The 12,556-nt window shown below is 41.8% G+C and overlaps 2 protein-coding genes across 2 annotated transcripts in view; one reads left to right on the plus strand and one right to left on the minus strand.

Moving 5' to 3' along the window:
* The window catches only part of LOC122557668 (intraflagellar transport associated protein), a 55,121-nt gene extending 54,881 nt beyond the window's left edge, over positions 1 to 240 (minus strand). The window contains exon 1 of the mRNA XM_043705496.1: positions 208 to 240. The gene's annotated coding sequence lies outside the window, so the exon portion shown is untranslated. The remainder of the gene's footprint in view (positions 1 to 207) is intronic.
* A 6,538-nt stretch (positions 241 to 6,778) lies between these two features.
* rag2 (recombination activating gene 2) lies at positions 6,779 to 8,490 on the plus strand. Its single transcript, XM_043706365.1, has one exon. The coding sequence runs from the start codon at positions 6,779 to 6,781 to the stop codon at positions 8,336 to 8,338; it is 1,560 nt and encodes a 519-aa protein (XP_043562300.1). The 3' UTR covers positions 8,339 to 8,490.
* The last annotated feature ends 4,066 nt before the right edge of the window (positions 8,491 to 12,556 follow it).

A 12,556-nucleotide genomic window follows, 5' to 3' on the forward strand; every position in this document is an offset into this window, starting at 1 on the left:
GCTACTCCCCTTCCCCCCAATACCCACAGATACAATGTAGAGGCTCCCCCACCCCTCACTGTGGATGATCTTTATGTCTCCCCCACCATCACCACAACCATTTGTGTATTGAGTGTTGTTTATTAATGAGGAGGATTCAGGCAGTTGTTAGATGCAGCTTGTTGTTATAATCTCAGTGGGTTTCGCAGCATTTTCCAAGGGTCTTACCTGTTTGACCATGTCGCCAAGCAACGCCGAAGGGACGGGGAATGCTGGGACATGTAGTCTTAGTGGGCGTGATCTGTGAACTACAGATCCCACAAATCCTGTCGGCCGGTCCCACTGGACATTACACCCCCGAGGCAATAGAGCCACTGAATATTGATTCCGGAATCAAGAGGAGGGTGTTAGATTGAGATTTCGCTGAATAGTGAACAGTCAGATGATGCAGCGCTCCCAAATAGTTGATCACACAAATATTACAATATTTGAGCGCACAGTCAGCAAAATAGCTTTGAATATGAGGTAGTCGTTGGAAACAGGAACAGTCCAATAGAAAGAATGTTTTAAAAAGAAAGACATAGAAGTTAACGTACTAAATCATAGTGGAGCATTGATCGAACATATACAAAACAATTTAGAGCAGTATGGATCATTTTTAAGTTTTACTAGTTGGGGGGGGCGGTAATTCAACGTTCAGGCCTGTTCCATCCTTCAACAATGTCATGGCTCACATGGTTGTGGTCTCAGGTCTATTATATATCTGTATTCAATACCTTTTGAGTCCCTTCTCTATGAAAAGTCTATCCAAATCAATCTTGAACAAAGACCCAGCTTCTGCTATATATGATTTAAGAGCAGGAGCAAACCTTTAAAGTTATAGAGATGTACAGCACGGAAACAGACCCTTCGGTCCAACCCGTCCATGCTGACCAGATATCCTAACCCAATCTCGTCCTACCTGCCAGCACCTGGCCCATATCCCTCCAAACACTTATTATTCATATACCCATCCAGATGCCTTTTAGATGTCGCAATTGTATTAGTCTCCACCACTTCCTCTGGCTGCTCATTCCATACATGTACCACCCTCTGTGTGAAAATGTTGCCCCTTAGATCTTGTTTATATCTTTCCCCTCTCACCCTAAACCTATGCCCTCTAGTTCTGGACTCCCCCACATCTGGGTAAAGACTTTGTCTAGTTATCCTATCCATGCCCCTCATGATTTTATAAACCTCTATAAGGTCACCCCTCAGCCTCCGACACTCCAGGAAAAACAGCCCCAGCCTATTTCACCACTCCCTATAGCTCAATTCCTCCAACTCTGGCAACATCCTTGTAAATCTTTTCTGAACCCTTTCAAGTTTCAAACCATCGTCCGATAAGAAGGAGACCAGAATTGCACGCCATATTCCAACAGTGGCTCAACCAATGTCCTGTACAGCTGCAACATGACCTCCCAACTCCTGTACTCAATACTCTGACCAATAAAGGAAAGCATACCAAACGCCTTCTTCACTATCCTATCTAACTGTGACTCCACTTTCAAGGAGCTATGAACCTGCACTCCAAGGTCTCTTTGTTCAGCAACACTCCCTAGGACCTTACCATTAAGTGTATAAGTCCTGCTAAGATTTGCTTTCCAAAAGTGCAGCACCTCGCATTTATCTGAATTAAACTCCATCTGCCACTTCTCAGCCCATTGGCCCATCTGATCAAGATCCTGTTGTAATCTTAGGCAACCTTCTTTGCTGTCCACTACACCTCAATTTCAGTGCCACCTGCAAACTTATTAACTATACCTTTTATGCTCACATCCAAATCATTTATATAAATGATGAAAAGCAGAGGACCCAGCACTGATCCTTGTGGCACTCCACTGGTCACAGGCCTCCAGTCTGAAAAACAACCCTCCACCACCACCCTCTATCTTCTACCTTTTGAGCCAGTTCTATATCCAAATAGCTAGTTCTCCCTGTATTCCATGAGATCTAACCTTGCTAACCAGTCTCCCATGCAAACCTTGTCAAATGCCTTACTGAAGTCCATATAGATCACATCTACTGCTCTGCCCTCATCAATCCTCTTTGTTACTTCTTCAAAAACTCAGTCAAGTTTGTGAGACATGACTTCCCATGCACAAAGCCATGTTGATTATCCCTAATTAGTCTTTGCCTTTCCACGTACATGTACATCCTGTCCCTCAGGATTCTCTCCAACAAATTGCCCACTGCTGATGTCAGGCTCACTGGTCTATAGTTCCCTGGCTTGTCTTTACCACCCTTCTTAAACAGTGGAACCACTTTAGCCAACCTTCAGTCTTCCGGCATCTCACCTGTGACTATTGATGATACAAATATCTCAGCAAGAGGCCCAGCAATCACTTCACTAGCTTTCCACTGAGTCTTTGGGTATACCTGTTCAGGTCCTGAGTATTTATCCACTTTTATGTGTTTCAAGACATCCAGCACTTTCTCCTCTGTAATATGAACATTTTTCAAGATGTCACCATCTATTTCCCTACATTCTATATGTTCTATGTCCTTTTCCACAGTAAATACTGATGCAAAATATTCATTTAGTATCTCCCCTAATGCCGAGGCTCCACAAAAAGCCTGCCTTGCTGACCTTTGAGGGCCCTATTCTCTCCCTAGTTACTCTTTTGTCCTTAATATATTTGTAAAAAAAAAACCTTTGGATTCTCCTTAACTCTATTTACCAAAGCTATCTCATGTCCCCTTTTTGCCCTCCTGATTTCTCTCTTAAGTATACCCCCACTGCCTTTATACGTTTCTAAGGATTCATTCAATCTATCTTGTCTATACCTGACATATGCTTCCTTCTTTTTCTTAACCAAACCCTCAACTTCTTTCGCCATCCAGCACCTACCAGCCTTTCCTTTCACCCTAACAGGAATACACTTTCTCTGGACTCTCGTTATATCATTTCTGAAGGCTTCCAGCCATCCCTTTACCTGCGAACATCTGCCCCCAGTCAGCTTTTGAAAGTTCTTGCCTCATACTGTCAAAATTAGCCTTCCTCCAATTTCGAACTTCAACTTTTAGATCTGGTCTAACATTTTCCATCACTATTTTAAAATTAATAGAATTATGGTTACGGCCCCCCTCTATTCCCTCTATATTCTACATATTTAATACTAACATACAACTCTTACACATAGACCTAAATACTCGTTGCAAAATACATGCCATTACTGATGCAAAAATCTCAGAAGGGCCAGAAAGTGTAGATTTATGATGATTCGCAAACTTGGTGATAATATGAGGAATCGTTGTTTATGTAAGGAGGTAATATAGAACATTGAACATAGAACATAGAAAAGTACAGGCTCTTTCGCCCACGATGTCGTGCCAAGGTTTAATCCTAATGTAAAATATAATAACTTAACCCCTGCACCCCTCAACTCACTACTATCCACGTGCATGTCCAGCAGTCACTTAAATGTCCCCAGTGACTCTGCTTCCACCACCACAGGATGTCAAAGGATTCCATGGATTAACAACTCTCTGCGTAAAGAACCTACCTCTGACGTCTCCTTTATACCTTCCTCCTAATATCCTGGAATTTGGAATCCATTGCATGCCAAGGTCATGAAAACAATTTGAAAAACAGCATTGAATAAATACTAAATGGGAAAGACCTGATGAGATTTTTGAGAATGATACAAACAAAGTAGTTAAGGAAAACCAGATCTTCTTTTGATAAATGGCTGTCACCAAAGGATGGAGGACTCCAAGCATCGCAACCCACTTTCCAAAATGAGAGGAAGGATTAACCTGGCAGTCAGTTTAATATGCAACAGAGAAGCATTTAAAAACAAAATCCACAAGTAAAAATAACAGCATCTTAGACAAGTGAAGATCAATTAAAGGGGAGTTGGCAGAGAATCATGAAGGAGAAATCCTTATTGACTAACAGAATTGAGGTCTTGATGAAGACAGACTGAATGAAAAAAAATTTGTTGATATGTATATGGATTTCCAACAGGTGCCTGATGAAGGACAACAATGCACAAAATTGAAGTCCAGTGGGTATAAACAGGGCAATATCTGCATGGGTACAAAAGCAGAGTGATGCAGTGAAAGGCTGTTTTCATGTTGCAGTGGAATTCCCCAGGATTCAATACCATGTGGGAAAATGTGGCAAAGGATCTCCAGCATCCCGACCTTATCTACCATGGTGATTCTTTCCTGTAGCCATTTTCCTCTGTCCTGTCTCCAGGTCAATTTCTAGGTCCTAGTCTCTAACTGATATCCCATCAATGCATTCAGGTTTCCGAATAACATGGCCCAAACACAATTTATGTAACCTTTTCAATTCTAGTGCCTGTTATGATCCTAGCTGATGGTTGTATTAGACAAGTCAAACAGGAAGTGAAACTTAGCTTGATAGACCATAAGTTTTACCTTTGCAATTTGATTCCTGTGCCAGTCATTCACTGAACATAATCACACAAGATTGCCAATGTAATTTTAACATAATAATATTTGATTGTTGGTCAAAGATTTAAAAAAGACAATCTGAGAGACCCTATCACAAACAACAATAACAAATATTCATTTATTTTCTCCCAATAATATTCCTTACAGATATTCAACACCAGTGAAGTATCATTAATATTCATTTATTTTCTCCCAATAATATTCCTTACAGATACTCAATATCAGTCCTAACTTCACTCAATGATCTCTCTTTCAACTGCCAAAGGCACGTGCATTTCCTTTTCTGCACATTCACCAAATATGATTCTCTTTATTTCCCTTCAAGATACACGATATGGTTAACACACTAACTTTAGTCTGACTTTGACTACTCTGAGACTGCATTTCTTGTGAACAATCTGCTTCTGGCCCTTCTTTCTGTAGATTCTAAAACCTGAATTCACCAAACGCTTCAGTAAATATCTCACCCGGAAGCTTATCTAATCATTCAGCATAAGTCTTATGATTTATTAGAAAAGCTATTTGATCCACTGCAAAAAACTATGGGTTTCTAACCCTTACAAAAAAAAAGCCACCTTCACTGGGCTAAAAATAAAAACCCCATTTTTGTCTACTTTAGAACCCAAGTTCCCATTTGGAGTGGCACGGTGGCTCAGTGGTTAGCACTGCTGCCTCACAGCACCAGGGACCCAGGTTTGATTCCAGCCTCGGGTGACTGTGTGGAGTTTGCACATTCTCCCTGTGTCTGCATGGGTTTCCTCTGGATGCTCTGGTTTCCTCCCACAATTACTCCTCCAATTTTGGTGTCATCTGCAACCTGTTCTTGTAGCCACTGTATTTACGACCACAAGAAATAGGAACAGGAGTAGGCCACTCAGCCTTTCAAGGCTGCTCCACCATTCAGTAGGGCCATGGCTCATCCAGCACTGCATAAGTCCCCATAACCCTTGATTGCTCTACTGATCAAGAACCTATCTATGTCAGCCTTAAATATACACAAGGACTCTGCCCCCACAGCTCACTATGGCAAGGAGTTCCAAAAACACATGATCCTCAGAGAGAAGAAATTCCTCCCCATCTTAGTCCTAAATTAGTGACCCTTAATTCTGAGACTATGCTCCCTGGTCCTAGACTCTCCCATGAGAAGAAACATCCCCTCAGTACTTACCCTGTCAAAGGAGGTTCAAGAAACAAAACCATTACAGGAACCATGCTGTAGTACCCAGCGATGGTTAAAACAAAATCCATCATGAGCGTTGATGGGACACAAACAAATGAAAGAATAACTGAAGCCTTCCTGAAAGGTGAGCATGATTCAAAGTAATATTGTCTGCCTTCACTAAATGAGGCTCAGAAAGTAGATCCTGAATTAAATAAATTGGCGCAGTCAGCTTACACTGAAATACAGGCCAAAGGAGTGCTATTATCTGAAGAATGGAGTGTGCTGATAAGGAAGTAAAAAATAAAGTTGTCATAGTCCCAGAGGACTGCAGGATTATTTTCTCATTAGAAAGAGACTGGTGGTGCACAGTGGCTCAGTGGTTAGCACTGTAGCCTCACAGCACCAAGGACCTGGGTTCAAGTCCAGCCTTGGGCTGTGTGGAGTTTGCACATTCTCCCTGTGTCTGCATGGGTTTCCTCTGGATGCTCTGGTTTCCTCCCACAATCCAAAAGGTGTGCAGGTTAGGTAAATTGGCCATGCTAAATTGCCCATAGTGTTAGGTGCATTATTCAGGGATAAATGTAGGGCAGGGGAATGGGTCTGGGTGGGTTACTCTTTGGAGGGTCAGTGTGGACATATTGGGCTGAAAGGCCTGTTTCCATACTGTAACTCTAATCTAATATATTGTAAGTCTTAATCATATACTGTTCCACCTCAGTCCCCCCAGACATATGTTCCAAAGATAGAAGAATAATAAAAGGATTTGAGTATTTGAAGGTTTCATATCCTGACCTGGAATTGGAAAGAAACTAAGTTTGCTGAATGAAGATTTATTGAAACTGAATTTCAGTAATAAGGTTGGAAGCAATTACACTTTGTGCATGACGAATAAAAATCAATGCAGTACAATGTTTTTCTTACTTAATAAAGTAAAAGTATTTCATAACCTAAGGTAATTGAATTTTGAAATATAAAGTGATGGTATTTTTAATTGCTGATTTATCACACAAATTACAGCAAAAACCAGCATTTTTGCACTTATTAAAAGCTGCAGAGTGGTTAGTTCTGCATCATCAGAATCCATAACAATCAATTTTGTAATAAATTTTTAATTCTAACATCAGTTTATATTTCTTTTCTTTCCATAGATACTGTCAGCTTTTCACTGTGGCAATGTCTCTGCAAATGGTTTCAGAGAGTAGCAAAACTGGACTCATCTACCCAGGCTTTTCTTTATTCAATTTAAACGGTGAAGTCTTCTTTTTTGGTCAGAAAGGGTGGCCAAAAAGATCCTGCAGCACTGGAGTTTTTCTTCTTCATCTCAAAGGTCATAATCTCAAACTGAAAGCTGTTTCATTTTCACCTGACTCTTGCTACCTTCCCCCACTGCGCTGTCCTGCAATAACCCATTACTCGGATCCCTCAGAATCCAAGAGCCCTTTATATTTCATTCATGGTGGGAGAGATCCAAATAATGACTTGACTAATTCACTTTATTTAATGATGGTTTACTGTAGCACTGGCAACAAGACAACATCGCTTCGTTGCATTGAAAAGAATCTTGAAGGAGAGGTTCCCCAAGGAAGATATGGCCACAGCATCAATGTGGTTCAAAGCAAGGGTCAAATGTTGTTAGTCTTGTTTGGGGGTAGATGCTTCCGGCCCCCTGGGCAAAGAACCACAGAAAACTGGAACAGTGTTGTTGATTGTTTGCCGGAAGTTTTTCTGATTGATATAAACACCGGCCATTGCACATCCCACATACTTCCCGAAATAGAAGATGGGTTTTCATTTCATATCTCCATTGCAAAAATTGACAGAGTGTACATATTAGGTGGCCATTCCATTGAAACGAATCTTCGCCCTGAAAGGTTGCTTTGTCTGAAGGTTGATTTATCTGGGACTTCTCCAAGTGTCCAGTGTACAATACTGCAAGGTGGCATTTCTGTGTCGAGTGCAATAGTGACCCAAGCAGGAAAAGATGAATTCATAATTGTTGGTGGTTATGAGTCGGAGAGCAAGAAGCGAATGATTTGTAACACCATCACAGTGGAGAATGACAACATTCAGATTTTGGAAAAGGAGCCCCCAGCGTGGACCAGCGATATTAAAGCAAGCAAAACCTGGTTTGGTAGCAGCATGGAAAGTAATACAGTGTTACTCGGCATCCCTGGAGAAAGTAAACAAGATGCAGCCGAGGCATACTTCTTCTATATTGCGAAATTTGGGCAATTAGATGAAGAAAGTCAAGTTTCTTGCAGCCAGGAATCCTTCACTGATCCAGAAGAATGCAGCACTTTTGAAGATTCAGAAGAATTTAACTTTGAAGTGGAGGCCGATGGCTCTGATGATGCAGAGAACCGAGATAATGCTGATGAGGAAGGTTATTGGATTAAATGCAGCTCCACGTGTAATATGAACGTCAATATCTGGGAGCCTTATTACTCCACAGAATTAAATAAACCTGCAATGATTTGCTGCTCTAGCGGAGGTGATGATGGACACTGGGTTCATGCCCAGTGCATGAATCTTGCAGAATCACAGCTGATTCAGTTTTCTCAAGAAAACACAAAGTATTTTTGCAATGAGCATTACATTGATAGAGGAATTCAAACACCTCAAAAGAAGAAACAGATAAAGCGAACACCAATTAAATCTCCACGTAAGAAATCGCCAGCCACTCTGAAAAGGACACCAATGAAGAAAAGCTTTCTGAAGAGACTATTTGATTGAAACTGTAAAGTTCTTATGGTGCTACACAATTTGGGATTGATTGACAATGAAATCATTTGCAATTTAACATTTGGGGTCATAGCAATATTCGTGCATTCTGATGTCTCGCTTATTCTAAACTTGTTACTATCTAAAGATAGGAGAAAGTGAGGTCTGCAGATGCTGGAGATCAGAGCTGAAAATGTGTTGCTGGAAAAGCGCAGCAGGTCAGGCAGCATCCAGGGAACAGGAGAATCGACGTTTCGGGCATAAGCCCTTCCTAACCTGCAAGAAGATTGCAGGTTAGGAAGGCGGTGCTGAATTCGATGGATTTGACTGAGACAAGGTGGGGGGAGGGGAAATGAGGAAACTGGTGAAACCCGCGTTCCTGCCTTGTGGTTGGAGGGTTCCTAGGCAGAAGATGAGGCGCTCTTCCTCCAACCATCATTATGCCCGAAACATCGATTCTCCTGTTCCCTGGATGCTGCCTGACCTGCTGCGCTTTTCCAGCAACACACTATCTAAAGATATCCAAGATAAGTGTATGGACTCCAGCATCTGCAGTCCTCACTTTCTCCTATGGACTATATATGCAATACACAATAAATAGTGAGCCAAAAGTCAATTTCTGTCAGCATTATCTGGTCTACATGGTGAGGATTCTTTCTTGTTAACTGAAACAATGTACATTTTCTTATTTAACAAAATGTCCAGTAGACTTGTCAAAAGATCTAACAATACCATCATGCTCTGCAATAGCAAAATACTGCAGATGCTGGAAACCTAAGATAAGAAGTAAGCTGGAAATGCAGAAAACAGGACAGGCAGCATCTGGAGAGAGGGGTCAAAGATGTCTCATTCAGAACAAAAGTTCAGAAAGATATAAACAAAATGTTCTGACAATAAGTCATTGGTCCACATTGCATGTCACTGTGTACCCATCCCAAAGATGTTGCCTCAACTGTTAGGTTTTCCCTGTATTAGAATCATAGAATCCTGACAGTGCAGAAAGAAGTCATTTAGCCCATCGAGTCTGCAGCAACCCTCCAAATAGCATCCCACCCAAGCTCTATCCCAACAACCCCACATTTCCCAGAGTTAATCCACCTGGCTTGCACGTCCCTGGACACCACAGGGCAATTTATCATGGCCAATCCACTGACCTGCATATCTTTGACCTGTGGGAGGAAACCAGAGCACCCAGCAGAAATGGGAAGAACATGCACACAGACAGTCATCCGAGGCTGGAATCAAACCCGGGTCCCTGAAAGCGAGAGACAGCAGTACTAACCACTGTGCCACTGTACTGCATATATTCTGGAGTGGATTATATGGGGGGGTGCAGATTCCATTCCCTTACCCCTCTAATACGTCCTGGGAAATTTGGTAGGCATGACTTGGTAGACCCCAGTGTGGTGGGGAGGAGAGTTGAATCAGAGAGGCTGGAAAGGCCACCGAGTACCATCCCAAAGAAGGCGCCTCCTTCCTGCCTGATAGCAACACTGACTGAAAAAGATGCAGGCCTTCAACACTGGCAAGTGGCTGCAAAGTTCACCCTTGAATGTGTTTATTTCTCCTGGGTTATAAATTTAGACTCTCAGCACACAATAAGGGCTGGTAGGACACATTTAAAATGCAATAAATGGTCTAAACAAGAGCTAATACTCAAATGGTGATGTGCCAGAACATGAGATTTGTTGCATAATCCTTTGCTACTTTGTAATTTTATGTCTAATTTTCTTTTTGGCGTTACTGTTCTGGATGTAACATTTGATGCAGTTATAATTTTTGTTTGCAAACTTACTTCTGGTGCTGTGCTTAACAATTATTATTAATTTTACTTCTGTGGTGCTAACTCTTTACAGAAATAAAAATAATAATCATAGTCTGGATGGTTTTCTTTAATTCAATACAATAATTAGCATTTGATGAAGAATCATCATGTAATAGGAACTTGTAAGAAAATGCAAAGAAATCATGATTTGCCAAACTAAGCACAAATAACCATCCCAAAATTCCCAAACTACTCTGCTTAGTCCTTGATAGTACCTGAAGATATTATTCTGACTTAAATGGTGGCTTCTTTCATCATTTCCATCTACAATAGTTGTTCCAGTTTACTGTTCTTTGCACCAGATTTATGTCATAGAATCATACAGCATAGAAACAGACCTTTTTTCCAACTCGTCCATGCCGACCAGGTATCCTAAACTGAACTAGTCCCATTTGCCTGTGTTTGACCTAAATCCCTCTAAACCTTTCCTATCCATGTACTTGTCCAAATATCTTTTATATGTTATACTCGGCTCATCACTTCCTCTGGCAGCTTATTCCGCACATGCACCACCGTCTATGCGATAACTTACCCTCAGTGGCTTTTAAATCTTTCCCCTCTCATCTTAAATCTATAACCTATAGTTCTGGATTCCTGTAGACTTGGAAAAAGATCTTGGTCATTCACCTTATCAACACCCCTTTAAAGTCACCCCTTAGCCTGTGATGCTTCGTGGGGAAAAAGTCATAGCCTATCCAGTCTCTCCTTATGACTCAAACCCTCTAGTCCTCTCTTCTCAGCCGATGTACAACGTTGTGATTGTAACCTCACACAAGAACAAGGGCAACTGCAATAATTGCAATAACTATTACAACGATCACGGAAAAAGTATTTGTCTGTGTTGCCTTTGTCAGATTGCAAATTCTGACTGAATGCATCTGTCCTGAATTGAAGTGGGGTTTCAGAACTGGGAGATTTATGATTCCCTGGTTAGCATTGCCAGTCACAGTTGCTGATGGGATTCACATTCCTTTCCATCTAAAGCCACTCAGGCATTCCAAGAAACTCTGCTCCTCACATTTGAACAGGCACCTAATTCCATTCACCATTCACCCCATGGTCCCCAATCTATGTTGACTCCCAATCCAGCCTTACCTCAATTTTAATTTTATCGCCATCATCTTCAAGTATTTCCATTGCTTTTGCCCTCTCAATTTCTGTCACCTTTCCCAGCCTCTGCTCTATCCCCAAAATCTATGTGCACCTCTAGTTCTGACCTCCTAACATGCCTGATACATCAACTTGTTTCTGCACCCCAGGTGCGACCTGACCTGCTGAATTTCTCTGCCATTTTTTACTTTAATTTCTGGTTGTAATTACACCAACTCGCCAGCTCTGCTTACTTTTCCAGAACCTGAGCCCTGAAATTCTCTCCTGAAACTCTTCGGCAAAGTTTTGATCACGGTTTTGACTCTTCCTTACATGGTTTGGTGACAACAGACTGAGAGGCCGTGGATATCTGCTTCCAACTCAGTCAGAATTTCCCAGTGACCTTGGGCACAGGGAAAGCCAAGGGCATGTATGAAAGTTTCAAAGAGACAACAGTTCCCTCAGCAAAAGAAGCAGCTCCATAAGAAGAAAAATCAGAGGAAGTCATCACCAACTGCAATACTAGTTGGAGAGATGTGCAGAAAATGACCTTGAGTTATTTTCCAAGAGAATTCTATCACCAATGAAGCTCTAGACTTCATAAAAAGCCTGCCTGTCATGGCAGACCTGGACATTGAATACCCAGTGGAGGAGCTAGCAGCTGAAGTTATACTACCTACACTCATCAACAATGGGAAACTTGCATTCCTGCTGCATCTGCCTGAATGTCTCTGCTTCCACTGGAGGGAGGGCACAGTTGCTTAGCCTTTGTACGATGCTGAGATTGTGACCCTGCACAAGAACAAGGGCGATTGCAGTAATTGCAAGCATCACGGGAAAGCTACTTGTCTGTGTTGCCTGTGTCAGATTTTAGATGCTGACTGAACACATCTGTTCTCAATTGAAGTGTGACTTCAGAAGCGGAAGCTTTACAATTGGCATGATCTACTCAACCTGGAACTGCAACAGAAATGTCATAAAGAAAGGAGACCACATATGCTACATTCATTGACCTCACCAAGACATTGGCTCACTTGAGGAGAGATGGACTTTATCAGCAGCTGGAGAAAATAGGCCCCCAGCTGAAAGTGCTCAATGTGATCCTCACTTCTCATTACAGTAAGCTTGTTTTTAATTCATATGTGGGATTTGACCAGCAGTGATAGCCCATCCCTATTTGCCCTTGAGAAGGTGGTGGTGAGCTGCCTTCTTGAATTGCTGAAGTCCACTTGCTATGGGTTGACCCACAATGCTGGTAGGGAGGGAATTCCAGGATTTTGACCCAGCGACTGTGAAGTAACAGCAGTATATTTCCA

This window comes from Chiloscyllium plagiosum, chromosome 16 (assembly GCF_004010195.1).
Source record: "Chiloscyllium plagiosum isolate BGI_BamShark_2017 chromosome 16, ASM401019v2, whole genome shotgun sequence".
NCBI lineage: Eukaryota > Metazoa > Chordata > Chondrichthyes > Orectolobiformes > Hemiscylliidae > Chiloscyllium > Chiloscyllium plagiosum.